Source organism: Artibeus jamaicensis, unplaced genomic scaffold, assembly GCF_021234435.1.
Source record: "Artibeus jamaicensis isolate MK-2021 breed Jamaican fruit bat unplaced genomic scaffold, CSHL_Jam_final scaffold_847, whole genome shotgun sequence".
Taxonomy (NCBI): domain Eukaryota; kingdom Metazoa; phylum Chordata; class Mammalia; order Chiroptera; family Phyllostomidae; genus Artibeus; species Artibeus jamaicensis.
In genome coordinates, this window is record NW_026522057.1 from 7215115 (window position 1) to 7241924 (window position 26810).

Here is a 26810-nt window from a genome sequence, read left to right on the forward strand (position 1 = left end):
AGCAAATGGATTTGCAGGGTCTACCAGGCCAGGGGACTTGGTTTTGGACGGGATCGAGGGGTGAAAGAGAGTTTTCTCACTTGGGCTATTATTCGGTGGACAGTGAAAGTCATTCACTGAAGGGACTTAGGAGGAGTCTGGTTTGGGTACTGTGAGTTTGAGAAGCCTGTAATGATCAGCCATCCACGAAGAGCAGAAACGCCTGTAGCACTACAATCCGAGAGTCCCACCACTAGGGTCCCCCAGGCAGCGCGCGCGAGCCAGAGGCCCAGAGCGCCGCGCGGCCAGCGTCTCCAGTAGCCTCGTGCGCAGGCGCAGGGAGGCACGGGTGCCCCCTGGCGGGCGGCGGCGCGGAGGGACCGCCCCTGTCCGGCGGTGCGGCTGCCCGCCTTAGCCCAACATGGCGATGCATAACAAGGCTGCGCCGCCGCAGATCCCGGACACCCGGCGGGAGCTGGCGGAGCTCGTGAAGCGGAAGCAGGAGCTGGCGGTGAGGGGCTAGCACCAAGAGAGTCCGGATGGGGGCCCCCTGCCTGCCCTCGCCTCCAGGCCCCAGCTCAGCAGCGGCAGGCCGTTACTTGGCGGGCGCTGCGCTGCGGCGGGGAATCCGGAGGCCTGAAGCTGGGCTGCGCATTCTGCGGCCCGCCGGCGCCTTAGCTTCCCGGCTGTGCGGGAGCCGGGGTCAGGGGCTAGGCGCCGAGCCGGAGGGTGGGGGAAGGGGGACTGAGAGGGCGGGAGGGGGTGCGGCAAGGGGAAGCGACGGCGCCTGGGGCTGTGGGGCTTCAGTGTGGCAGCGCTGCAAAGGCGAGTGGCTGAGAGCTTTGGGGGTGGGTGAGGGCGGGTGTGTCGGTAGGCTGTAGGAGATTGGTTCGGGCGTGCAGGTGGGCTTCGGTGGGGCGGGGCAGGAGGCGGCTGTGGGAGGGGGACTCAGCCATCCATCTGGTCCTTGGAGGATAGAGGGGCGCGTGTTCTTTTGGGGGCTAGGAGTAGATTCATTGAATGGGATTTCTGATGGGCAGGGATGCGATGTGTTTGGGAACGTCTAGAAGGTGACAGGCGAGAGGAGCGGACTCCGTCTAGGGAATTAGGAATTGTGACAGGCACCCAAGACCTCATGCACCCTGGTGGCTAAGCCCTCTTTGCCTCCCCGGGCTTGGTTGGGCACCTGGGAGCCCATCTAACCTGAAGCCCTTCCAGGTTTCCATAGCAACTGGCTGTCCAGCGGAGGCGGCCCTTCTGAGCGAAGAGGAGTGAGTTGGCTAGCAATAGAAGGCTGCTCACCCTACCTTTATGCATGGGAGGGGAGTCTACATGAGCAGACTTGAGTTTCCATGAACCCTCTGAAGTAGATACAAAATTCTGTATATGTATGCATTTTTCAGGGGACAAGCTATGTTCCATTGTATTCTCAAAGGGATCCAGCAGGACAGTTCTAGACTGTCTTAATCTGCTTGTCTCTCCCGGTATCATCCATCTCTCCACAATGTTGGTTTAGTGTATTTGTGCTTGAGTAGCAAGCACTAAATCTAGTAGCAAGATTTCAGTTTGGTCAGACCTGACGCTCGTGTTTAAGAGGCAACATCCATTTCCTTGTTTTTCATCTCTCAGGAAACGCTGGCGAACTTGGAGAGACAGATCTATGCCTTTGAAGGAAGCTACCTGGAAGACACTCAGATGTATGGCAATATCATTCGTGGCTGGGATAGGTATCTGACCAACCAAAAGTGAGTGTCAGAAGCCTGTGGTGTTTGTATTGCGACCTACTGATACTTGTTTTAAGGATCGTGTTAGTTTTTGGTAGCAACTTTGCAGGGAGGCAGTGTATAGTATGTGGTAGTATGAAAAGAGGTTTGGGCTTGGGCTTGGACCCTGGCTCAGCCTTAGCCTCACTGAGTAATCCTAAGCAAATCCTACATCTGTAGAACAGGGAAAGTCCCTCCTATGGCACAGGTATGTGTAATTCCTTACACAACAATGGCCTGTTAGTGTTTTCCACGTTTGAATCAGTCATGATGAGTTCTACCCTCACAGTATTTGCCATACTTAGTGCCAGCTGCACCCCCATTTATTTACGTATTTCAAGTACTTTATTTATTTATTTATTTATTTATTTATTTATTTATTTATTTAGAGAAGAAGGGAGGGAAAAAGAGGGGGAGCGAGACTTTGACCTGCAATTGGTCGGCTCTCACACGCCCCCAGCTGGGGATTGGACCTGCCCGTTTGCCCTGAATGGGAATTGAACCTGTGACCTTTTGATTTGCAGGCCAGCACTCAATCCACTGAGCCACAACAGCTAGGGCCACCATTTGTTAGTAATTATATTCTTGAAATCTTTTTAAACTTTTAGAAATTTTTAAAATCTATAGAAAATGGAATGAATAGTATATGAACACCTGAGACCCTCCACTGTAATTCATCAGTTGTTAACTTGTTGCCACATGTTTCCTCTCTCACTTCTCTCTATTACGTAGATCGACACACCCAGCTGTATCTATGTTAAGATTTTTTTTTTTAATTTTTGAAATAATTGTAGATACATAGGCAGTTACAAAAGTAGTACAGAGAGGACCCATGGCCCTTCACCCAGTTTTCCCCATTGGGTTTTATGTAACTATAATATCAAAACCAGGAAATTGGCGTTAGTATTTTGTGTGTACTTCTGCCACTTCTAAGTGTGTAGATTCCCATAACCACCACTGCAGTCAGGACACAGAACTGGGCTGTCACCACAGGGGTCTCTGGTAGGCTACCCCTGTGTGGTTCTATCTCCTCTCTCTCCCTAGACTTTCTTGGGGTTTTTCTTGCTCCCCCTATTAAAGTTAGAAGGAGATTTCATGGCACATTGCCCCTAAGTATGTCAGCAGTTACATCCTCTAAGATTAAGAACATTTTTCTTACCTGGCCATAGTTATGCTGAGAAAATTAGCACAACATTAATAGTATCAGTTTAATGTACAGCCATTATGAAAATTTCCCTCATTGTCCCAGCATGCTGTGCTACCTTATTTTGATCTAGACAGAGTTGTTCATTGCGTTAGCTATGCTGTTTCTTTAGTTTCTTAAAGTAGAAGAAAAATGAACTTCTAAATTAATGACAACGTCACCACCTTTTTGATGGTGAAGCTGTCTTAGGATGTTATCTTGTAGAATGTCCCAATTCTACATTTTTCTTATTGTGACCTCACGAGAGAGCCTTTAAACATTTCTGACGGAAATGTTGCATTAGTGGTTTGTGTCCCTCTTGGTCATTGCTGTTTTATCAGGAGGCACGTAATGTCAGATTGTGCCATTACGGGTGCTGCTGAGTGTGACCACGTGATTTCCCCATTGCAAAGTTTATTCCTTTTCTTTTAAATTAACATGTAAGTTTGGAGTTTATACTTTTAGACGGTAGGAATATACTGCTCCCCCTGCCCCCATTTTTATTTGGTGGTTTTAGTCTACATTGTTCATTCCTATCAGAATAAGTTATTATACTGGAAGTTGCAAAATGGTGACTTAATTTTACTAGTTTCTTTACATTTATTACTGGTGTACTGAAAGAAGAGCCTTTCCTTTTTTTTTTTTTTAATTTAAGGATTTTATTGTTTTCAAAGAGAGGGGAAGGGAGGGAGAAAGAAAGGGAGAAAAACATTAGTGTGTGGTTGCCTCTTATGCAACCCCTGCTGGGGACCTGGCCCAAAACCCAGGCATGTGCCCTGACTGGGAATCGAACCAGCAACCTTTCAGTTCACAGGTCAGCGCTTAGTCCACTGAGCCACACCAGCCAGTACTATCTCTTCCCTTTCATCTTCTCTATCTCTGTTTCTCATTAATATCACTATAGAGCCCTGGCTGGTATAGCTCAGTGGACTGAGCACAGCCCTGAAAACCAAAGGATTGCTGGTTCAATTCCTGGTCAGGACACATGCCTGGGTTGCAGGCCTGGTCCCCAGGAGGGGGCATGAGAGAGGCAACTACACACTGATGTTTCTCTCCCTCTCTTTCTCCTTTCCTTCCCCATTCTCTAAAAATAAATAAATAAAGTATTTTAAAAAATCACTATAGACTCATGGATTTAAAAAAAATTAGTGTTAAAATCTAATATTGTCACTTTTTTATTATAGAGGTTTATTTTCAGTATAAATTAATTTACTGATGTGTAGACAGAAAAGTGTACAAATTGTAAATATATAGCTCAGTGACTTTTCACGAAGCTGACACACCCATCATCCTTCTTGATGCTCAGTTTATCCCAAACTTGGCAGGAGGGAGCCCCCTGAAGACAATTCCTTTGTCCTTTTGACAGAATTCTATTAGTCTGAGTACATTGTCCCCCTTTCTGTCACCTTTTTCTTGTCCCCAACCATTTTTCTAAGGAACCCAGGTTTTTCCTTTAAATTTTCAAAGTTAAAAAAAATTAAGTTTGTTTAACAGAGATACTTCATATCACTGGTCTACACTAGTTGTTTTTAAGTCATTAATATATACACCTATGAAAATGATCATGAAGCAGCTGAAGCAGCCTCATGCTCGGGAGCGAAGGCATTGCTGTGTACACAGGCGTTCAGCACCGAGGTCCCTCTGGCCAGTCTGCATGGTGTGGGGGGAATGAAAACATAACGAATTCCGCACGCGTTCCCTGAGACACCCGCAGCTTGAGCCACAGACAGAGCCTGGTGCTTATAATGAATCCTCGTGTGTGTTTTAGAAACTCCAACAGCAAAAATGATCGCAGGAACCGGAAGTTCAAGGAAGCCGAGCGGCTCTTCAGCAAATCCTCGGTTACATCAGCAGCCGTAAGTGGCGTGGGTGGAGGGAGCCCTGCGTGGTTGGGGAAGGCGTCAGTTCCATTTCTGTGCCTTTCCTCGACCCCTCCTGTCTGTAAGAGCTCGCGAAGGTCCGTGACGATTTTTCTAGTAACTAGTGGTTTTTTCTTTTAGGCAGTAAGTGCGTTGGCAGGAGTTCAGGACCAGCTCATCGAAAAGAGTAAGTTTATGTTGTTACTTTTTCATCAGTGTATTTGGAAGCTACCATGGTTTCTCCCTTTACCGCCTTTCCCAACTGTGTATCTGAAGACTGCATCTCTTAATGCTCTTGTGTCTTCTTTCTAGAAGTCCTTCCTTCTGCCACTTTTGTCACAGGAAGGGTGATGTGAGCTGCTCAAAACCAGAAAGATGTGTCTTCACTCCTGATAAGTCTTAGGGAATTTTTTTTAAAGTTAAAAAAAACCCCACTTTTATCATGAAAAATTTTAGGCATACCCAGTAAATCCCCATAGATCCAATTTAATTTTCAGGAAATTCTGACCCTGCAAACAGAATGTACCTGTGTGTTCTGAACTATAAAATGGGGAGTAGACCGTATTTACTTTGTAACAAACCTTGTCACTTCTTGTGAGCCATGCAGTGCAATTCTGTTCTAATTCCTAGTGATGGGATATAGGCCCGCACACTTGCTGAGTCGGACTCTGTGTGGCGGCGTGTTCTCCCTGTGCCCTGGGTCACTGGAACTTGGCCTCCTTTTCGTACTGTGGCCACGGGCTTCTTTCAGGTGGCACGGCTCACCGTGCGGTCCAGGGTTCGCTTTGGGGCAGTGGTATGCGGAAGAGGGATTTTGGTAGTTTGCAAATTAGGGCGTCTCGGCTACTTCCATTAATATCTCTGTGCAGATTTCTAAATTTATAACTCTGTCCTTAACCCCTTTCCTGAGCTTTAGTGGTACATTTACTAGAAAAGTTCTGGAAAATGCCTTCTGCATGTTTCCATTCAGATATTCAAATGCAGACATTCTGTCTAAAGCTGAGCTGTTCTGTTTCCTTCAAAACACGTCCGCCCAGTTTTTCTGTTTAGTACTTCTCCACTCAAAGCTTCGTAGACGTTTTTATTCCTTTTTCTGCCAGCCTAATCCATCGTACCAAGTCCTTTTGATTTTTCTTTTGCTATCAGTTAAATCTTGTGTCTTCTCAGTTAATGCCACTTGTAGAATGTAAGCCCATTTTATCTGCTTTGTGGAGCAGGAAGACTGGTTAAGGAAAATGCTTGGTCTCGCCCTTGTGAATTGAGGCAGACTCCACTCCTTAGGTTCGTGTTTACAAGAATCTCTCATCCTGCCCCTGGCTTAGCAGAGAGTTTGGTATATGGCTCTGCACCTAATTATTCACACGGAGTAGCGGTGTCTCCATACTTCCTTTCAGGAGCTCGACTGGGACAGGTACTTAGGTATTCAAGGTCTTCTGAAGCATACGTAGACCATCCGTCACCCCAAGGTCTTCCTCCTGGATTGAGCCTCGTCTCTGCAGCACATCGTAGTAGTATTCTTTGGTCTTCCCTATAAAGTTACATTTGGTCATATAAAATGTGTCTCTGTGTATTGTAAGAGGATGTTGCAAATGTTATTATCATTCTTTTTTCAAAGATTTTATTTATTTATTTTTTAGAGAAGGGAAGAGAGGGAGGAAGAGAGGGAGAGAAATGCCTCTCACACATCCCCTACTGGGTACCTGGCTTGCAACCCAGGCACGTGCCCTGACTGGGAATCTACCCGGCAGCCCTTTGGTTCACAGGCCTGCGCTCAGTCCACTGAGCCACATCAGCCAGGGCTATTTATTTATTGCTTTTTAAAGAGAGGGGCAGGGAGGGAGAGAGAGGGAGAGAAACAATGATTGGTTGTGTCTTCTGTGTGTCTCGTCTGGGGTCTGAACCCGCAACCTAGACATGTGTCCTGACGGAATCAAACCTGACGGAACCTTTCATTGTATAAGCTGATGCTCCAAGCAACTGAGCCATGAGGTCAGGGCTTATTATTATCCCCTATAGGAATAGTTATTTTTCCTGAGGGACTAGTTGTTTTTCTACTGCAAATCATATAATTGACTATTTCCCACTTTGCATGGGTGCTAAATGCCTAAAGCCAGATTTGTGGTACCCCTCTGGAAAGCAAACATGAATTTATAACATGCGTCGTGGGACTGAATCTTAGTACTGTATCCAGCTTATTTTCCTCTTCTATTCCTCTTTGCTTTATCTCATTTTAAATTTGACTGGATTTCATTATGTAAACCTTGGCAAGCTGCCTTGAGTTCTTTCTGGAGTAAAGCAGACTATAGAGAATTACATGAGTTCTGGAGTTCATGAATCAAAAGGTCAGAACCCCTTTAAAATAATTACATTGTGCCTTGGCAGGTGTGGCTCAGTGGATTGAGTGCTGGCCTGAGAACTGAAAGGTCTCAGATATGATTCCCAGTCAGGGCACATGCCTGGGTTCTAGGCCAGGTCCCTGATTGGGGGTGAGCGAAAGGCAACTAACTGATCCATATATTTCTCTCAAAACGATGTTTTCTCTCACTCTCTTTCTCTCTCTTCCTGTCTCTCTAAAATAGATAAATATATAATTTTAAAAACCATCAAAATTGGTGAATTTTTGTGTAGCTGTTTTAGTATTGAAGATGGAAGAAAATATGCAGTATTTTTGGCATATTATGCTTTATTATTTCAAGAAAGGTAAAAATGCAACTGAAATACACACAAAAAAGATTTGTGCAGTGTGTGGAGAAGGTGCTGTGACTGATGGAACATGTCGAAAGTGGTTCATGAAGTTTTGAACTGGAGATTTCTTACTGGATGGGTGGACCAGTTGAAGTTGGTAGCCATCAAATTGAGACATTCATTGAGAACAATCAACATTCTGCCACATGGGAGAGAGCTGACGTGCTTAAAATATCCAAATCAATAGTTATTGGTGAAAATAAAAATGTCTTTTATTTTTATTTATTTTTTTAAAAAAGATTTTATTTATTTATCTTTAGAGGGGAAGGGAGGGAGGGAAGGAGAGAAATATCAGTGTATGGTTGCCTCTTCGTGCATCCCATGCTGGGAACTGGCCTGCAACCCAGGCATGTGCCCAGACTGGGAATCGAACCGCGATCTTTTGGTTCACAGGCCTGCATTCAATCCACTGAGCTACATCAGCAGGGCAAAATGTCTTTTATTTTATAGAAAAAAACTAAATGGACTTTTTGATCTCTTTTTATCTCTGTACTGCATTATGAATATTTTTTTCTCATCTGCCAGTTCCTAAAATTCTTTTCAATTAAATCAGATTTGTTGTTAAATCTTCCCTTGATTTTAATTCTTTTGTTATTACAATCTTATTTCCATAAATTCTACTTAATTATTTTTAAAATCTGCTATGCAGCCGTGGCTGGTGTGGCTCAGTTGGTTGGAGTGTCATCCTGTAACCTGAAAGGTGGCAGGTTCAGTTCCCAGTCAGGGCACATGCCTACGTTGCAGGTTTGGTCCCCAGTCAGGGCGCGTAGGAGAGGCAACCGATCGCTGATTCTCTCCCTCCCAGCCCCTCTCTCTAAAAATCAATAAGCATGTCCTCATGTGAGGATAAAATACATAAAAATAGAATCTGCAATGTAACTTTTCAATAGCTTTCTCTGCAGTTATTTTCAAACTGGTCTATTACCTCTTTAAGTGTAGTAAGTACAGTTATTCTGTAGTCTGTAATTTCACTTTGTGAACTCCTTGATGGCCTGTTTTTGTTCGTTGTTTCTACTGGTCATTACTCATGAAATCTAGCCTCCCTGTATGCTTGTTTGTCTTTGAGCACTGCTCTTATTATTTAAAAGTATTCGTAGAATAATTGGAGGGCTAAGATGAAGGTGCTGTGCTGTCTTCCAGAGAAGACTTAATATTTGCTTCTGCAAGGTGCGTGGGCCTCTTTAAACCAAGTTCAAGGTTCGGAGTCCCTGGATGACTCTGGTGGTTCAAACTAAGCATTAATTCCATGAGAGGTGTGGTCTCTGTTGCCTTTCGTAACTTTTCCTTTGTGTAACAAATCTTGTGGGATGATTTCTCTATTTTTGATCTTAGGCGGCAATGAAGGGAACATCCTTTTTTCTTAGAATTCTGACTTGCATGTTCTTGGATCTCAAGGATTTTAGAGTTTTGTGCTTTTGGCATTTTACTTTTAAACTGTTTTGAAAAATTTCCTCAAATGCATTACATTCTGCCTCGCTGGCTTCAGATGTACCCAAACTAGAATAACAAAGTGGGTCAGCATGGCTGTAAAGGGGGATTTTATGCAGATTAGTGAAGCTTTTTTTTTTTTAAAGAATAAGAGAAAAACAAAATAGGCAGATTTTACCCAGTTTCCTTTAAAGGATCAGCACAGTTCCTACGGTTGGTTCTCCTGCACGACGCTGGCGCTGGCCACGACGCAACGACTCGTGTCTCCCCTCTGCTCTCGCGTCCTTCTGGCAGGCGACCTGCTGCTGCTGCTGCTGCTGCTGCATCCTGCCGCTGCTGCTCCTCCTGCATCCTCCCGAGCGTCCTCCTTTTCCCCTTTAAGTGTTTAGTGCTGGTCCCAAGTTACTGCCTTGACACAATAGCTATTCCTTTCTTTTCATGAGTACAGTGTCTTATTTGTGGATTCATTAATCAAAATCTGGTGTCCTTCGCTCTAGAAATGGGCTGCTCACTGCTTTGGCAGTGAGCAGCAGACCCGTGTGTCTTCCCACGGTGGCAGCGCCCTCCTGTGGGCTGACTCGCTGCTGCGCTTTCAGGTGTCACCACCCAGCCCTTCTGCCATCAGTCCCCTCCTGCTTCCCTGAGCCCAGGAAGAAAATTACTCTTCCTTTGTGGTCTCACTTTGTATTTTGACAGGGTTTAATTTAGTCTCCCGGGCTCAAGTCCCTCTTATAAACCACTTCTAGCCTAATAATCCTAAAACACGGATTTGTGCAGAGAACTCCATAAATATTCATTGTTGGATGTCGCTTCTTTATTCAGACATTCTTGATGTCTTGGCCACGTTGTGTCCTGCTGACAGCTGTTTTACTGCAAAAGGTCTTTGCTGTTTGTTTAGAATGTGACTTGAATGCTTGTAGATCTTGGGGATATTGAGATTTGAACAATTACTGTGTTGCTGGCACTAAGCAAACACTTTACTTACATTATCTCATTTAATCCTTGAAGCTACTCCTTGAAAATGGGAAACGCTGTGGTAGGCCCACTGTTTAGCCCAGCGCCTCATTCGTAGGAGATACTCGATAGAGGAAAGAAAGGATTCTCCCATTACAGATAGGGTCACAGGCCGAGGAAGGTTAAGCCACAGTCAGTTCTCTTAAACCTCACGTTATCCTGTCTCCCTGGATAAAGTCCTTTACTTACCGTGACGTTGACGAGTTCTCTCAACCTGCTATTCCATTTCACCTCATTTCTCAGGTTCTCTGTTTAAATGATGTTTGATTCACTGGTCCCAGATATACCCGTGTTCAGATACACCTGTGTTTTCTCACCTTTACACTTTTGCTCGTGCAATTTTTGGTGCTTATTTTGGCTTCTCATTTTTAAGGTTCAGTTTACATTCTGCTCCTTAAATGAAGCTTTTCCTGCTCACTTTGGCAGCACACGTTCCAAAATTGGAACGATACACAGGAGATTAGTGTGGCCCTGCACTAGGATGACATGCAAATGCACGAAGCAGTCCATTTTGTTTTGTTTTTTTAAATATATTTTATTGATTATGCTGTTACAGTTGTCCCATTCCCCCCTTCACTCCCCTCCACCCTGCACACCCCCTCCCACCCACATTTCCCCTCTTTAGTGCAGGTCCATGTGTCATAAGTTCTTTAGCTTCTACATTTCCCACACTACTCTTGCCCTCCCCCCGTCTATTTTCTCCCCACTGTCTATGCTACTTACTCTCTGTACCTTCTCCTTCCTTCTCCTTCTCCCACTCCCCTGTTGCTAACCCTCCATGTGATCTCCATTTCTGTGGTCTTGTTCCTGTTCTGGTTGTTCACTTAGTTTGTTTTTGTTTTTGTTTTAGGTACGGTTGTTAATAATTATGAGTTTGTTGTTATTTTACTGTACATGTTTTTAATCTTTTTCTTAGATAAGTCCCTTTAACATTTCATACAATAAGGGTTTGGGGATGATGAACTCCTTGAACTTGATCTTATCTGAGAAGCACTTTATCTGTCCTTTCATTCTAAATGAAAGCTTTGCTGGATAGATCAATCTTGGATGTAGGTCCTTACCTTTCATGACTTGGAATACTTCTTTCCAGCCCCTTCTTGCCTGTAATGTCTCTTTTGAGAAATCAGCTGACAGTCTGATGGGAACTCCTTTGTAGGTGACTGTCTCCTTATCTCTTGCTGCTTCTAGGATTCTCTCCTTCATTTTAATCTTGGCTAATGTAATGATGATGTGCCTTGGTGTGTTCCTTCTTGGGTCCAACTTCTCTGGGATTCTCTGAGCTTCCTGGATTTCCTGGAAGTCTATTTCCTTTGCCAGATTGGGGAAGTTCTTCTTTATTATTGGATCAAATAAGTTTTCCACTCATGGCTGTTCCTCTTTTCCTTCTGGTACCCCTATAATTCGGATGTTGGAGCATTTAAAGATGTTCTGGAGGTTCCTTAGCCTCTCCTCATTTTTTTGAATTCTTGTTTCCTCATATTTTTCTGTTTGGTCATTTTTTTTCTTCCTTTTGGTCCACGCCCTTGATTTGAGTCCCAGTTTCCTTTCCATTAGTATTGGTTTCCTGTGTATTTCCCTTCATTTCAATTAGTTTAGCCTTCATTTGTTCCTCTAATTTGTGACTAAAATCAATGAGTTCTGTGAGCATCCTGATCACCAGTGTTTTGAACTGTGTATCTGATAGGTTGGCAATTTCTTGTTCGCTTAGGTTTATCGGCTCTGAGGCTCTGAGTTCTTCTTGAGCCATGTTTTGGTCTGTTTGCCTGTGCGCCTGTTACATGTGAGGGGAGCCTCAGGTGTTCACCATGGCGGGGCCACCCAGGTCACTGGGTTGTGAGGCTGTATGTGGGGGCGGGGTCAGAGAGGGACAATGGCGGTCCCCTCTGTTGCTTCCTGCCACCGTGGCCTGCGCCATCTGTCTCACTGCTTGCTCCTTCGCCTGGTTAATCTGCGCACGAATGTGTGACTGCAACCAGCCTGCCACCTTGCGCCCTCAGTGGGTCCGCCCACTGCTACTCCACACCTGGGATCTGCCCACAGCTGCCTGCAACTTTGGGTCTCTCACACCTGGGTCGGTCCAGTGGCTCTTTCCTGCCCGACCCCACTCTGCTGCTGGCTCTGCCCCTCTTACCAGTCTGGCTGAAAGGTTTGTTGTTGTCAAACTTCCGTATAGTTCAGTTTTCTGTGGCTTGGCTGTGTTTTTGTTGCTAAAACTTTGTTGTTTTTAAACTTGGTTGTGCGAGAAGGCACAGTGTTTCCACCCACGCCTCCATTTTGGCAGAAGTCTCTTCATTCTTTTCTGATTAGATGTTTCTTTCTTCCTTTTGGTCCCAGTTTTGACACCATTGATTTGAGTCCCAGTTCCGTCCCATCACTGTTGGTTCCCTCTACATTTTTCTTTATTTCACTTAGTGTAGCCTTCATTTTTTCATCTAATTTGCAACCAAATTCAACCAATTCTGTGAGCACCGTGATTACCAGTGTTTTGAACTGTGCATCTGATAGGTTGGCTACCTCTTTGTTGCTTAGTCATGTTTTTTATGAAGCTTTGATCTATTCTTTCATTTGGGCCTTTTTTTTTTTTTTGTCTTGATGCACCTGTTACATATGAGGGGTGGAGCCTTAGGTGTTCCCTGGGCGGGGCAACCCAGTCACTGGGTTGTGATGCTATATATGGGGGCGGGGGTCTGAGAGAGAACAATGGTGCTTGCTGTGCTCTCTGCCAGTTTTCAGTGCCTCTGTCGCTTCCCCCAAGCAAACTGGGCCCTTCTGCTACTGGTTCTGGGTGGGTGGGTCTGTGTATGTTCTAGGACCCTGTGGGTCTCTCCAACAAACCCTCCCATGAGGCTGGGAGTCTCCCGCTGCTGCCTCCACCCTCACAGATGTTTTCAGTCATCTGTGGTTTGAGACTTTATTTCTGGGCCCTGGGGCCCCGTCCCACTCCCCAGTTTTGCTTGATTTATCTGCTCGTGAATGTGGGACCACTTGGTCTGCCAGCTGCCTTGCCTACCACACCCCTCCACGATCCCACACCCCTCCACGATCCCACACCCCTCCACGATCGCCGCCTCACTGGGTCTGCCAGCCACTACTTTGCTCTGAGTCCTCTGTGCCCCGGCTGCCTGACTCTGCCCCTCCTACAGGTCTGGATGAATGTTTCTTCTCTAACTCTGGTTGTCGGAGTTAAATATAATTCGATTTTTCTGTCAGTTCTGGTTGTTTTTTGTTTTCAAATTGTTGTTGTCCTTATTTTGGTTGTGCGAGGAGGCACAGTGTGTCTACCTATGCTTCCATCTTGGCAGGAAGTCTTCCATTTTGTTTTTAAAGGGAAAAAAATGAGGCTTTTTCCTGAATAACTCACTCCTTTTCTCTGGGACATCGGTTACTACCTGGCATGTTACTGTCACCACTCACAGGGCTTTGATTTGATATGCACAGTTTCAGCTTAAAGAATATGACCACTGCATCTGCTTATGCAGAGCTCCGACGGCATCGGCCCCTGGGAGGTGAATAGTGCGTTGCTCACCAGTGTCCTTTAACTGAATTGCCTGTCAAATGCAGAAGGGCTGGATTAGTCAACATGCCTTTGTTGAAAATCAGTCAATCATAAATGGTAAAGGTTTTTAAGGTCTGTCCAGAAGGTATCCAGCCATGTAATATGAAAAATAGACTTATTGAAGAAGATACAAAGTACAAGAAACATTGTACACAGGACAGTGACACCTCAGTCCCCTTTAAAGTGGGCATCTTGGGATCTCACACAGTTCTCCCAGTTGCTATCAGCTGCCTCATTGTATTTTCCTGAATCTTATCGATGGTCTGAAATCTCTTCATTTTTAACATTGATTTTAGTTTTGGGAAAAGCCAGAAGTCACAGGCCACCAAATCTGGGCTGTAGGGGGCTGAGTCACCTGGGCGATTTTACGTTTCACCAAAAAACTGCACAACATGTGATGTATGAGTGGGTGTGTTGCCATGATAAAGCTGCTACTCGCCGGCTGCCCATAGTTGTGACTTTCTGAATCATCCGAATAGTTTCTGTAGAGGAAATGCAAAGTTTCTGTAATGCAAAATTGGGTGCAGTTATTTTGCTCTATTCGCTCAGTCGTTTTGAGTGTGACAGCCACACAGTACACGTGCTCGCTCAGTGGCATCTACCACCCCCACTGACCAGTACAGTGAAGTCGTCATTGTTCACACGTGCATTCCGGTCCACTCTCCTTGGCTGCCAGGTTACATCGATGTTGCACAAACTGTTATCATTATATTAATAATGGCTGGACTTTTTCTGGACAGACCTCCTCTATCCGGCCTCTGAACCCTCCTCTCTGGTTCTGTATGTCTCTTCTTACGCCAGTGCCATGTGGTCTTGGTTACTGTAGTTTTATGTGGTAAGTATTAAAATTCTTTTGCTAATTTTTGTATGAAATCTATTTTCCTGAACTAGAAACACCAAGTTGGTTAATATACTTTTTCTAGCCTTGGCTGGTGTGGCCCAGTGGATTGAGTGCCAACCTGCAAATCAAAGGGTCACCGGTTTGATTCCCAGTCTAGGGCACATGCCTGGGTTGCGGGCCAGGTCCCTGGTTGGGGGTGCGCGAGAGGGAACCACACATTGATGTTTCTCTCCCTCTCTTTCTCCCTCCCTTTACTGCTCTCTAAAAATAAATAAAGTGTTTTAAAATTTTTTTTTAAATGTATACTTTTCTAGCTTCATAGTTCTAGAGCTCCCTCTTCTGTTGCTTTCATGAAGTGTTCAAAAATAGGATTTCATTAAAAAAACAGGATTTTGTGATTTCTGCAATCTGGTTCTATTTCCCTTTTGATTTTGAGGGACCATCTCTTTCTTTTACTTCTTGAGTCCATGTGCTACTCAATGTGAAATCTCTTCGCAGCAGGTTATAATACGAAGACTTGAAAAGAGGAAAACTAGCCCCTGGTACTACCGTCTGCATAACCCCTTTTGACAAGTTTTAGAAACAGATAACGTACATATATGTTTAGCATCCTCCAACAGTTAAGTGTGAAAGGCTTAAACAATAATACATTTACCAAAATTTTATTTTATTTTTGGAGAGCAGGGAAGGGAGGGAGAAATAGAGGGAGAGATTGATGCGTGAGAGATACATTGATTGGTTGCCTCTCACACACCCCCAAAGGCCCCCAAGTGAGGACCTGGCTTGCAACCCAGGCATGTGTCCTGACAGAGAATCAAACCAAATCAAACCAAACCGCACCAAACCGGTGAACGGTGACCTTTCAGTTTGCAGGCAGGCCGGCACTAATGGCACTAAATCCACTGAGCCTTTATGACCTCTTTCTGACCTTTCAGTTCACAGGCTGCACTCCACTGAGCCACACTATATTTTTAGAGAGAGGGGAAGGAGGGAGAAAGAGAGGGAGAGAAACATCAATGTCATTGATTGATTGCCTGTAGTATGTTCCCCAACCTGGGATTGAACCCACAGCCTAGGTATGTACCCTGACTGGGAATTGAATCCCTGACCTTTTGGTTTATGGGATGATGCTCCAACCAACTGGACCTCATCCAGAGCTCATTGGTGCTTCTTATATATGCCCTGACCAGGGATTGAATCTGCAACCTTGATGTGTCAGGACAGTGCTTTAACTTACTGAGCTATCTGGCTAGGGCCAGATAACCTTTATGCAGTGAGTTATCCTGGTTCTGTTCCTATTTTCCAGCTGTCCTTTGATCTGTGGCCTCTGGTTACACTGTTTCCAATTATGTGTCAGGAACTCTAGTAACTGATACTTTGATTCTATGTATCTTTTTGTCATTTAGATGGTATGATAATGAGGATAGGAGTATAGTTTGCTTGTTTATTTTTCCCCTGAACAGGGTTCATTCCACAGAGGGCATGGGGCTCATTCCTTGGCTGTTGCCTTCCTCGTGGCTACAAGAACATTGCTCAGTTCTTCTCCCTTCCTCTTGGCTCAGATGTGTGTCCCCACCCTTTTCCTGGGCCCTCTTGTCCTTGGAGGCCTTGAGCAGCTTCGTGGTGTGCTGTTTATAGGAGGCAAAGCCATACACACACCTCCGAGATCATGTCCCGAGGGACCTTGGTGTTCTGGGTGAGGTGCCCCTGGCAGCAGCTGTGCCTCGGCCTGCTCGCGTTCTTTGCCACTTTGTGGTCCTTGTTGAGGCCCATGGCCGTGGGGCAGTGGAGAGCCGTGGCTGCTGCTCGCTCCTCCGTGGCTGCTGCGGGGGAAGCTAGTTAGTTTTTTAAAAAAAATATAGTAGTTCTCAAAAAATCTCTCCTGATGACAGATTGCCTGAGGAGTACTCATGGTGCTGCTGGGGCTTTGTGTTTATTCCCTCCAGGGGAGCCAGGAAGTGGGACGGAAAGTGACACTTCTCCAGACTTCCACAATCAGGAAAATGAGCCCAACCAGGAGGACCCTGAGGATCTGGATGGATCTGTGCAGGGAGTGAAACCTCAGAAGGCTGCTTCTTCCACTTCCTCAGGAAGTCATCACAGCAGCCATAAAAAACGAAAGAATAAAAACCGGCACAGGTCAGTGGCAGGGAGCGCCTCCCCCTGCCTCCCCGCCCCCCAGCCCACCCCCACCCTCCCAGACTTTCCGCGACCGTGGCCGTGCAGGGGCTTTACTAGAATGAAATCTCTTCAGCATTGATTTGGTCCTTCTGTTGCTGTTGGGAAGAAGTTCTGCTGGTCCCAAAGAAACAGACTAATTGAGGAATCGGTGGGAATGTGCACACCCAGGCAGAAGGGCCTCCTTCTCCCCGTTCCTAGTGCAGAAAAATTTTATTTCACAAAAAATTGGTTTTGGGCAGTGGATTTGGAGTGCTGTTCACAAAGTGGAAAAGGGAAGTGGAAATGGAGTCTGTGTAACAGTTTTTGAAAAATGTCACTATGTTTGGAAGCTGCCAAGTGGGTTGAAGTCCTTTGCTCTCAGTGCCGATCCCTGCCTACTCTTGTTTCCTCGTGAATGAAGAGAACTGATCTGACATGCAGTATTTTCTTTTTAAATATGCTTTCTTTTGTATTGCATGTGGTATCTCTGTTTTTGTGTCTCTGCAAAATGCTGATTTCAGATATCAGAGGAACAATGTAAAGTCTGTGAGCTGTGAGAGTACCTTCTTAGATAACATTTGTCACTGTGTTTTTTTGCAGTGCGCGGTGAGATAGGAATGACATCAGTGGACAGAGAGGCCAGGTGTTGCCCAAAGAGGGTTTTAGCATTGACTCCGCTTGGGGTTTGTATGATCATGCGAGGCCACTTATCTCAGGTCACTGGAAATTACACAGCTGCCTTCAGAGAGGGAAACGCAGTTTCCAAACGGAGAAGGCTTGGCCTGGCCTTAGACATTTTGGGAGGCCTGGAGGCCAGGCGACCAGGAGGTCGGGCTCTTCTCTGGCTCCCCCAGGAGCCCTCATGCCGAGGAGAGGAACGGGGGCCTGCAGGGGTGGGTGGGGCTCCCTGCGGTCCATTCTGCTTCTGGATCGGGTCACTTTGCACGTGGTAGGATTTTCCTTCCTGCACCCAAGGTGTTAAATTGTTAGCTCTGTGGGTGCAGCACATGGGAATAATGCAGTATTAACACTACTGGTTTAAGCCTCTTTGGAATCTGTTGATTCTTTCATCTGTTAAGAGTTTTTCTTGATGGGGGTGGTGGTTTTAGACTGCAGAAATAGTATTTCCTCCAGATTGTGGCTAAGGACTGCCAGCTTAGCATTTTTCTGCAAACCACAGATCACCAGGCCGATCTCACAAGCGCAGTAAGAAACAGTACAAATGACATATCGGTTCTTTTCGTGAGGCTGCTTGTCTGATCGCTGGGACGGGGCTGATGCTGGCTTATCACAAAGAGTAGCAGAGAACCACGCTCTTAAAAATATTTTTCAAAATTGTCGAGATGATTAAATGTCATGCCCTGTGTTGCTTTTATTAAATACACTCCAGTGTCATTTTATAATAGTAATGCTGCTTTTCCTATTTCAGTCTAGAGTAGGGGGAATTCCATTAACGTTTCTGGGACTTTTTTTGAATTACTGATGCCAATAGACACTCTGTAGATGGCTCTTGTTTATTTCAGGTAATACCTCATTTCCCTCTGACATGATTAGCTGCTGATAAAATAGAATCAGGCATTGAATTTAACTTCTTGCGGGTTCCTAGTAGATTTCTGTAGGGACTGCACTTCTTTCTACCCTTTTTTGTCCTGGCCCTGGAAGCTAACTCCTTCCAGAAAAATACTAGGATTTATGAAGATCTTTGTATTGTTTTTACAAATGGTGTTTTCTGTTTGGGAAGCAGGGTCCTTTGACCATTTCCCTGTTTTAATCTGCCTGAGCCTGCCCCACCGTGGCAGAGTGGAGCGGACCTACCCCCGTCTGGGGAAAGCAGGTGGAGTGTGCCTGACTGGCAGCTCAGTGGCCGGTTACGGCTCTCAGAGCCCTGCCATCTGTAGTCGGGAAGTGCACCTGGCCCCCAGCCTGCGCCCGACTGATGTCTGAGTGAGTGTGGCAGTGCGGGGCTGGGCGCGGCACTCTGTGCACGTTGTGAGCTCGCCCCGAGTGGCGCTGTTCGTCCTCTGGCCAGCCGCACCCGTGTGTTGGGATGAGGCCAGCAGCGAACCACTGCCACGAGCGTCTGAGTACCTGCTCTGTGCCAGGCATCGTCTAGTGGTGGGTGGAGCAAAATGGAAATAAATATGGTTCTTCAGCAAAAAGGAATAACTTCTGAATTTGTCCTCTTTAGGAATATGAAAATTTATCAGATAGTTTTTAGCATTCATAACTGATCACAATTCACTGTTCAGAATTTTTATATTTTACATCCTATCTGATTAAGTTTCAGTATCTCTAAAGAAAAAACGTTGAAATAATAACTTCCAGCCACTCTTTTAGGTTTTTATTTCCATGCCAAACTCCAGAACTCCTCTAGGTTGTCTGTGAAGTTGTCATTGGGTAGGTACTGTCCACTTGGTGAACAAAGTTAAGTGATGCTGAAAGTTAAATTTTCGGTGGTTCTTGGTTTGTACACTTACTTTATACTCTTTCCCAAGTGGCCCGGGTGCAGCTGCTGCACAAGGACATGGGTGCCGGGCTCACTCCCCCTTCACTCCCGCAGACACTGACTGGGAGGGGAAGAGCCGTTGGCGTGTTGTTCTACCGCCCTTGTGCAGTCGGGAGGTCGGAGCAGCGGGAGCCGGCGTTGTGCGAGGGGCGGGCGTTTGCTCGGGAGGCCCGCCCAGACCCCCGGCCCGTGGGCCTGGCGGCTTACGCGGCTTTCTCCTCGGATGGCTGCCCTCCGGGTCCCTGAGCCCTGGGTGCCTGTGGGTGTCAACTTCCCTTTGTTTTCATAGGGGTGCAGCCCTGATGTAAACAGTTAACTGCCATCACCAGTTCAGGCTCCGCAGTTTCTGGAACAAGACTCACCTGTCACTGAAGTGCATTCCACTCCTGGCTCCTAGAATGAGTGCTGTAGAAAAGGACCACGTTTAGAACCTATAACTCGTTTAGAACATGTGACTTGTTTCGAACATAATACTTGAGTTAAAAGTTGCAAAAAGTTTTTTAAATGTATGTTTTTATCTTTTGTTTTGCCGAGTTGTTGGTACTGTCTTCCAAGCGCCTTTCATTGTATGACTAAACCCTTCTTTTTCTGTTTCTGCTAACGCTCTGATTATATCTGTCATCACAATTAAATGTTCCCCAAGTCCTAACTCTGAGTCTGGCCGCTGACAGAAGGCCTGCAGGTACCTAGTTTTCTAATGAAATAACTTTTCCTTTCATAGTCTGCTCTTCTGATATGAAAACCATTGAGGGAAGGGACTCTCCCAACCACAAAATCTTTGATGCTTTGATGTTTGAAAACTGTATGGCTTAAGATTCTTAAAGCTGATTTTGTTTCTACAAATCTTGCTAGGGTGGCTAATTGACTAATTTATTCAATTAGTATATTAATCTCTATTGCTTTCTTCCTTTCAAATGCTGCCCCTCAGCCCGTCTGGCATGTTTGATTATGACTTTGAGTAAGTTTGACTTGCATTGGTGTTTGTGCTGTGTTGTTCAGTGTGTAGAGACCCGTATGCCTTTCCGAGACCTTTCTAACCCATAGTTTATCTGTTTAATTGTAGGTATGTATATTAGGTTAGGCTGGGAAGTTTTTTTTAAAAACAGAAAAACGTGATGGAGGTAACATTTTATTTAATAACTTCAGCAAAATTAAGTAAACTTCACTTTTATGCACTTTAATTGCTTTTAAAATAGATAACTTTTACTTTAATTCCTATTTAAATTGATTTTCTGGCTTTGCTTCATAAGGAGTTAATAGTTTAAGATCTTGATCTTTTGCTTTGGAAAGATTTAAAAATTGAAATTTGTTTAATTTCTCTTGTGTTTCATGCCCAGAAACACAAACTCCTAGTCTCTTTCCTATCCTGAATCTCGGTGTATCTCGGTGACGAGCAGCGATGCAGTTACAGAGCTAACACATGAACACAGAGCATGCCTTCCTGATTCAGTCTCTTTAATGTGTAATTTTGGAATAACTTTTAAAAATTGTATGGCTTTCATAACTGCTCTGTATTTCTTTTTGAGTCATAAGTTTGCCTTGGGGCAAGAGTATCTGCTCATTTTTTAAAAAATACTTGCTTAATAATATCTGGATAAACAGCTAAATATGACATAGTCTAATGAGAATGTGGATTTTACTTAACCAAATAGGCTTTGTTATAGCTTGTGCCTTATTCAGTAGCTGATTCTTGGATTCTTTTTCTGTAAATTACAATGCAAATGTTTTTATTTTTCCCCGCACAGGATTGATCTGAAGTTAAACAAAAAACCACGAGCCGTAAGTATCAGCCGGACCATTTCAGAGAGACCGGGAATTTGGTGGGTGATGAACGAGTGATGAGAAAAATGTCTTCAGAACCTGAGTGTCCCTCAGCTGGGATCACAACTCAAGTTTCGAAATCCGGGATGTCAGTCTGTGTGCACTTCAACTTCTAGGCGTTACTTAGTTTTTTTACATTGGAGAGAGAAAGGAGTTGCACATTTTTACTGAAGAAGCCTTCCCTTCCATTAACTAATGAAGTGTCAATATTAGTTTTTTGTCTCTGACTGGTGCGCTCAGGATGTCTGGTAATTAGGGCAGACTTGGTGTTTCAGTCCCTCTGTGAACTCAGAGGACGGGTCATTTTCAGATGTGAAATACTGTATATTACATTTGAAATAGAATCTTTGGCTACAGGGTAATCTCCTAACGGAGGTTGTTTATGAGATTTTTTTTTTGAAAGCTTCAAACCAGTGTTCTGCTGAGAATGAATTGGACTTCATTTTCTCTCTCTAGGACTATTAGAAGACTCATTCGTGCAGAAGCTTCCAGGCCGCAGCGCCTTGCCTCCCTCCTCCGGACTCACAAAGACACACCTCCCTTGCCCGAGTGCGTGGCTGTCCCGCTCTGCGTTCCCAGACCCAGTGCCTGTGACTGAGTAGTTCCTTCTGAAATGTGGTGACAAGTCATTTCCGTGAGACCACACCGGATCATTTGCTTTGTGTCATTTTTAGTAACAGAACTGCGGGGAGACCGTGACATGGTTCCAGTCCCAGCACGTTGCTGAGTCTCTCCCTTCCTGGAATGAACGTCTGCCCCCGAGACTGGCCGGCCTCAGCTGCATCTGTGGTCCCCGTCGAGAAATGTTCTCTGCTTTTGTGCTGGAAGGAGAGCAGAGGTCGCATTTCAGATGGAGGCTGTCAATACCGGGCATTTTCTTATTTCGTTTGTGTTTTACCATTTTTCTATTGTTTTTACCATTTTACTTTCTTTTGGGACTTTTTGTAATGACTTCGTACAGCTCATACCTTCCTGCGGACGTATCTAACAAGCTGTTTCGCAGAGTTGCCGATGTTCTTGAACGGAAAGTAGTCCGGGTCGCCAAAAATAAAATGGGGAACTTGGCTCTTTGGTTTTGCGCAGGGGAAAGGTAAAGTGTTTATTTAATGATTACCTCCCTGAACTCTTTCTGAATTGGAAGCAGTTTCCATGTTGAAGGAATAGAAAAAGCTGAAAAACATAAGTTTTAATCAGTCCTTTTAAAATATTTTTATTCTTTTATATAAATAAAGTATCACAGGGTTTGACTTCTCATGCTTTACTCTGAAACCTGAGGGGTTTTTTTTCACTTATTTATTTGTATCATGCCTTGTGGAAATTTTTTTCCCATCTTATCTCTCTCTGCTGGTATTGCCTGATTAAATAGTGCTTTAAAAATCACTAAGGCGTATGGAAGGGCTGAAAATTGCACCCAAGGCTGATAACACGCGGAGTTCTTGAACAGAGTGAAAGACGGGTCAGTGGGAGCTGGCAGTGCCCACGGGTCCCTGTTCTCACTGCGGGGCCGGGGAACTGGCTGATGGTGGTTAGCAGCCTCTGGAGCAGTGGTGCCCTCCCTCGGCTGCACGCTGGAATCACCTGGGAAGTTTAAAAAATACTGATGCCTGGGCCCCACCCCCAGAAACTCTGGGCTGGGGTACAGTCTCATGGTGGGGATTTCCTTTCCAAGACTCCCCGGGATTCTGATAGGAAGCCAAGTTGGGAATTACTGTCCTCTGCCCTGGGAGACTGGCTAGTGCGACTTAAACCCCGTGTTGTGACTCAGTCTTAGGGACGAGACTTGGGGGCCTCACCTCTCCTTTGACTCTATTTAGTCATAGTCCTTATGCCTATATCTCTGTTAGAAAAAAATATGTTCCATCTGTGATAATATTGGTAGAGCTGAATGTGGTGGCGTTGATTATCAAAACAATTCTACCTTGTCTGTGCAAAAGCTTTCACTCTTGTTCTCAAATAAACCTTTTTCTTCTTTTTTTTATTTTTTTGGAGTCTGTGGCTATTTAGATGTCTTTGGCTATATCTTTGGTAGCAGAACGCTAATGTCAGGGTCTGTAAGGAAATAGTTTATGTGCAGGCTGTTCCTTTACAAAATGACCAGCGGGAGCAGTGGAGACCACAAGCATCCGCACTGTGTCAGAGCGTCGTCTTTCCGGGAGGGCCGGGGGCGCCTGGGGGCTCCCTGGCTCCGAGGAAGGCACGTGGCGGACCTGCCAGCCACGGTCGTAGCTTGATGCTGGCCGGGGGCACAGCAGGGCTGCGTGTAAAAAGCCGTGTCACTCGGGCATGTCCGTGTGTGTGGATGCGCCCGTGTGTGTACGGTCACAGCCAGGCTGCGTGCTCTGTACTGACTTTCTCCATGGAGTTTTACCATCGATTAGGGGGAGCTCCCAGCATTCCTGGAAGCTGGCTGGGCATACTAGAGCTGCTCAAGTCCTAAGAGATGGCATAGGTTCCCTACATTGGGGTGGTGTAGAAAAAGGCACCAAGTGTTACCTTGCTGGTGTATCATGTTTGTTGTACTTGTGACCTCCAGTGTAAACTCCTGCACTTTGCCGTGTGCAATGCACTCCCAGGGTGTAATACGCAGCATGTTTTTGGCCCAAACTTTCAGAGGAAAAAAATCTTTTGTTTTCTTTTTAAAATATTTTATTTACTTATTTTTAGAGAGAGCGGAAGGTTAAGGAAAAAGAGAGGGAGAGAAACATCAGTGTGTGGTTGCCCCTCACACGCCCCTAACTGAGGGCCTGTCCCAAAATGCAGGCATGTGCCCCAACTGGGAATTGAACCGGCAGCTCCGGTTCACAGGTCTGTGCTCAATCCACGGAGCTACACCAGCCAGGGCCCTCATTTTAATTTTTGTAATTCGATTATTTATTTATGTATATTCAGATACTTGGTTTTTGTATTACAGGGGAATTTTATAATTTTTTTGTATTATAAAAGCATGAGTAAAAGAATTAAAAGCACTTATATAAATACAGAATTAGTACCACCCACATATAATGTGCACCTTTATTTTTCCCTCAGAAATTTGGGCAAAAAAGTGCGTGTTATACACTGCAAAATAAGGTACGTTTGCCTGACTTTAAAGGTAAAGTAATGACTTTGATCAAGTCATTGCTCCACAGAACAAAGGTGTGAACACAGGGGTGCGTTCATTTGGGCGGCAGATGCCTGCGTAGTCGTTGCCTGTCGCGTCTGGTAGCGGCGGTCTGCCGGGTGGCCTCTTCTGTCTCATCGTAGCAGCCCCCTGACCTGGGGTGACTGACTTCCAGGACCACCGAGAAGGTGCTTCCTTCCCAGCCTGCCTTCCGGTTAGCAGGGTTTGGAGTAGGGCGTGGCTTCGGGTTTTAGGGACAGAAAATGAATTGGTTTAAAGAGCAAAAAGGGGAATGGGAGGGCCGAGGGCAGTCATGCTAGTTGATTTCTGCCATCCGGGTAAATTCAGTTTTCTGTTCTTTAGGCTTCTCATCTCTAAGATGAGTAGGTTGTCCTGTGCTCCTTTTGGTAGTTATAAGACATTTTTAAACACCAGGTAGTTTGTAGTTACATCTTATGTCTTGTTCGGGTAGGGTGGTGTTTGTACAAAGCTTCCTGGGGAGTCTCAAGCGTCATCTTCCAGGGAGCTGAGGAAATAGCTTAGTCAAGGTCAGAACCAAACACCCTCAGACCCTACAAGTTGTCCACAGCAACTTTGCAGGAACAGCCCACAAAATAAAAGGTTGGAAGCTTCCCTGGCTGGTGTGGTTCAGTGGATTGAGTGCTGGCCTGGGAACCAAAGGGTCACCAGTTTGATTCCCAGTCAGGGCACATGCCTGGGTTACGGACCGGGTCAGATCCCCAGTAGGGGATGCATGAGAGGCAACCACACTGATGTTTCACTCTCTTCCTCCCTTCCCCTCTGTTATGTGTGGGGCGAGGGGAGGGACTGAAAGGAAGCATCTTGAATTTAGGCAGGACCAAGTGTGAGCTTTTGAAAGCTGGTATACACGTCTTGGGCTTTTCAGAGTGCTTTAAGGAAGCACTCCACTAAACACTCACGCCCAAAGCCCCACTGTGTGGAGAGCAGATCACGTGGTCTGCACACGTCTGCTTCTCCCAGGCTGATGGTGCCTGTGGTGCCTGAGAAGGTGCTCTCCCCAGAAGATGCAAAGGGGATGGGAAGAAGGGATTGGGCCCTTCCCCCTGTTGATCTAAATAAATGCTGTCATGTCTGAATCTTCAAGCCCTGAGCTTCATGCTTTGCAAGCGTTTGCTTTGAAAAACTGCTGCTGTGGAGGAACGGTTCTCACCACTGAGCCGAGCTGCGGCAGAGGCCGTCCTGGTCCTCACGGGGAAGGGCAGTCGTCCCCGAGGGGGAGGGTGTGCAGGTGGCTGTTGGGGGTGGGGGGTGGAAATATCGGGCCTTTGATTTATATTTTCTCTGTGTTATAAAATATACTCAAATCTTAGTTCATTAGTACAGGTAGATGACTTATTTATAAATAAATGTTAGGTCGAGCCAAAGGCAATTGCTGATAGTCAACCATGTTGATCTTCAAAAATGGTACTTGTCACAGATTGACAACATTGGGGGGGGGGGTCCAACCTTTTGGCGTCTCTGGGCCACACCAGAAGAAAAGTTGTCTTGGGCTACACAGTAAATGCATTGTGACATGTAGTCACACAAAAAAAAAAACCCATAATGTTTTAAGAAAATATACTATTTTGTGTTGGGCCACATTCACGGCCATCCTGGGCTGCGCGTGGCCGGACACCCCCGTGCGGTGGGAGCGCGTGCACTCTGGGTTTGTACTGTGTGCACAAGAGTGAACTCCGGAGACTCTGCCCCGTACAACCCTCCCCTCACCCCCACCCCACACTCGTGACTTCATTCTGTACTACAAGGGGACTTCAGAATATTTAATCTGAATAAGTAATACATGCAAATGGCATATTCACATGATACTCAAGTGTGGCCAATGAAAAGCCAGTCTACCTGTCCCTCTGCCACGCACGTTGCTTCCCAGAGACTTTCCTGCGCACCCTAACAGGCACTGCGCATGCGCATACGTGAGCAATACGTGCGCGTCGCTTACAAAGTGTTAGCGCACACACACTGTTGTGTCTTTGCTTTTTCCTGTAGGCTGCGTAGCTGAGAAAGGGTTCTGTCTGCCGCTGCCTCATTCGTGTTGGCTCTTTACCATTGCACTCTGCACGGCGCACCAGAATCTACTTCACCAGCCTCTGTTGGTGGCGTTAATGTTGTTTCCCATGTTTTTTGCAAGTAAAATGCCTGTGGGGTATATTCTTAGCAGCGAGATTGCTGAGCCAAAGGGTAAGTCAGCACACATACTTTTCATTGTGACTTTACCTTCCACGTCGCTTAAATGGAGTGAATACTTGTATTTTTTTTCCTCCTTGTATTTTTCTTTCTTATTCCTCTAGTCCCTGAGAATTTGACTTGGGGAATTTGTTACCCAGAACAGTTGGAACACTCTGGAACTTTAAACTTTGTAGGAGGCACGACTGCGACCTCCGGTGTTGCTTTCAGGGCGTAGCTGCAGGTGCCATTAAGAATTTCCTGCTTGTCCCGGCTGGTGTGGCTCAGTGGATTGAGTGCTGGCCTGTGAATCAAAGAGTCACCAGTTTGATTCCTGGTCAGGGCACATGCCTGGGTGCCTGGCCTGGGGCATGCCAGAGGCAACTAGTCGATGTAGCTCTCACACACTGATGTTTCTTTATCCCTTCCCCTCTCTCTACATAAATTAAAAAAACTCTTTTAAACAAAGTGAAAAAAAGTCCTTGCTGAAGATCCTGTCTGGAGGCCCTTTGCTCGGGTGTTGAGCAGGTGAGGCCGGCGGCCTGCTCCACGGGCGGTCATACCAGGAGGCGCCAGCAGGTGGCAGGCGGAGCACCACCGCAGAGCATCACCGGTGGCCCTGGCCTCCCTCTGCGAGGCTCGTCGGAGTCAGA

General features: G+C 45.7%; 1 protein-coding gene, 1 non-coding gene and 1 pseudogene across 6 annotated transcripts; 2 read left to right on the forward strand and 1 right to left on the reverse strand.

Moving 5' to 3' along the window:
- The first annotated feature begins 357 nt into the window (after nucleotides 1-357).
- MEAF6 (MYST/Esa1 associated factor 6) lies at nucleotides 358-22827 on the forward strand. 5 transcript variants are annotated; one of them, XR_008390707.1, is made up of 9 exons: nucleotides 358-490; nucleotides 1609-1724; nucleotides 4694-4781; nucleotides 4926-4971; nucleotides 16315-16507; nucleotides 17129-19540; nucleotides 20098-20155; nucleotides 20780-20813; nucleotides 21312-22827. XR_008390707.1 is itself a non-coding variant. In XM_037149576.2 (8 exons), the coding sequence occupies exons 1-8, from the start codon at nucleotides 401-403 to the stop codon at nucleotides 21318-21320; spliced, it is 606 nt and encodes a 201-aa protein (XP_037005471.1). In that variant the 5' UTR covers nucleotides 358-400; the 3' UTR covers nucleotides 21321-22827. The 5 variants fall into 5 exon arrangements, 2 of the variants coding, with proteins under 2 accessions (XP_037005471.1, XP_037005472.1); XR_008390706.1 differs by lacking the exon at nucleotides 17129-19540 and adding an exon at nucleotides 19963-19992; XR_005083107.2 differs by lacking the exon at nucleotides 17129-19540.
- On the forward strand, nucleotides 10382-10487 carry LOC119052541 (U6 spliceosomal RNA). The gene has a single exon (XR_005083139.1). It is a non-coding gene; the product is annotated as a U6 spliceosomal RNA (small nuclear RNA).
- Nucleotides 15858-16141, reverse strand: LOC128626671 (60S ribosomal protein L36-like; annotated as a pseudogene).
- Nucleotides 22828-26810: the final 3983 nt, after the last annotated feature.

Excerpts from the sequence above, each read along its gene's own strand:
- MEAF6 (XM_037149576.2), top strand. The coding sequence starts at position 401 with ATGGCGATGCATAACAAGGCTGCGCCGCCGCAGATCCCGGACACCCGG. Across the intron at positions 16,508-19,962 it reads AAGAATAAAAACCGGCACAG|CCCGTCTGGCATGTTTGATT; the intron begins GTCAGTGGCAGG and ends GCTGCCCCTCAG. Across the intron at positions 19,993-20,779 it reads ATGTTTGATTATGACTTTGA|GATTGATCTGAAGTTAAACA; the intron begins GTAAGTTTGACT and ends TTCCCCGCACAG.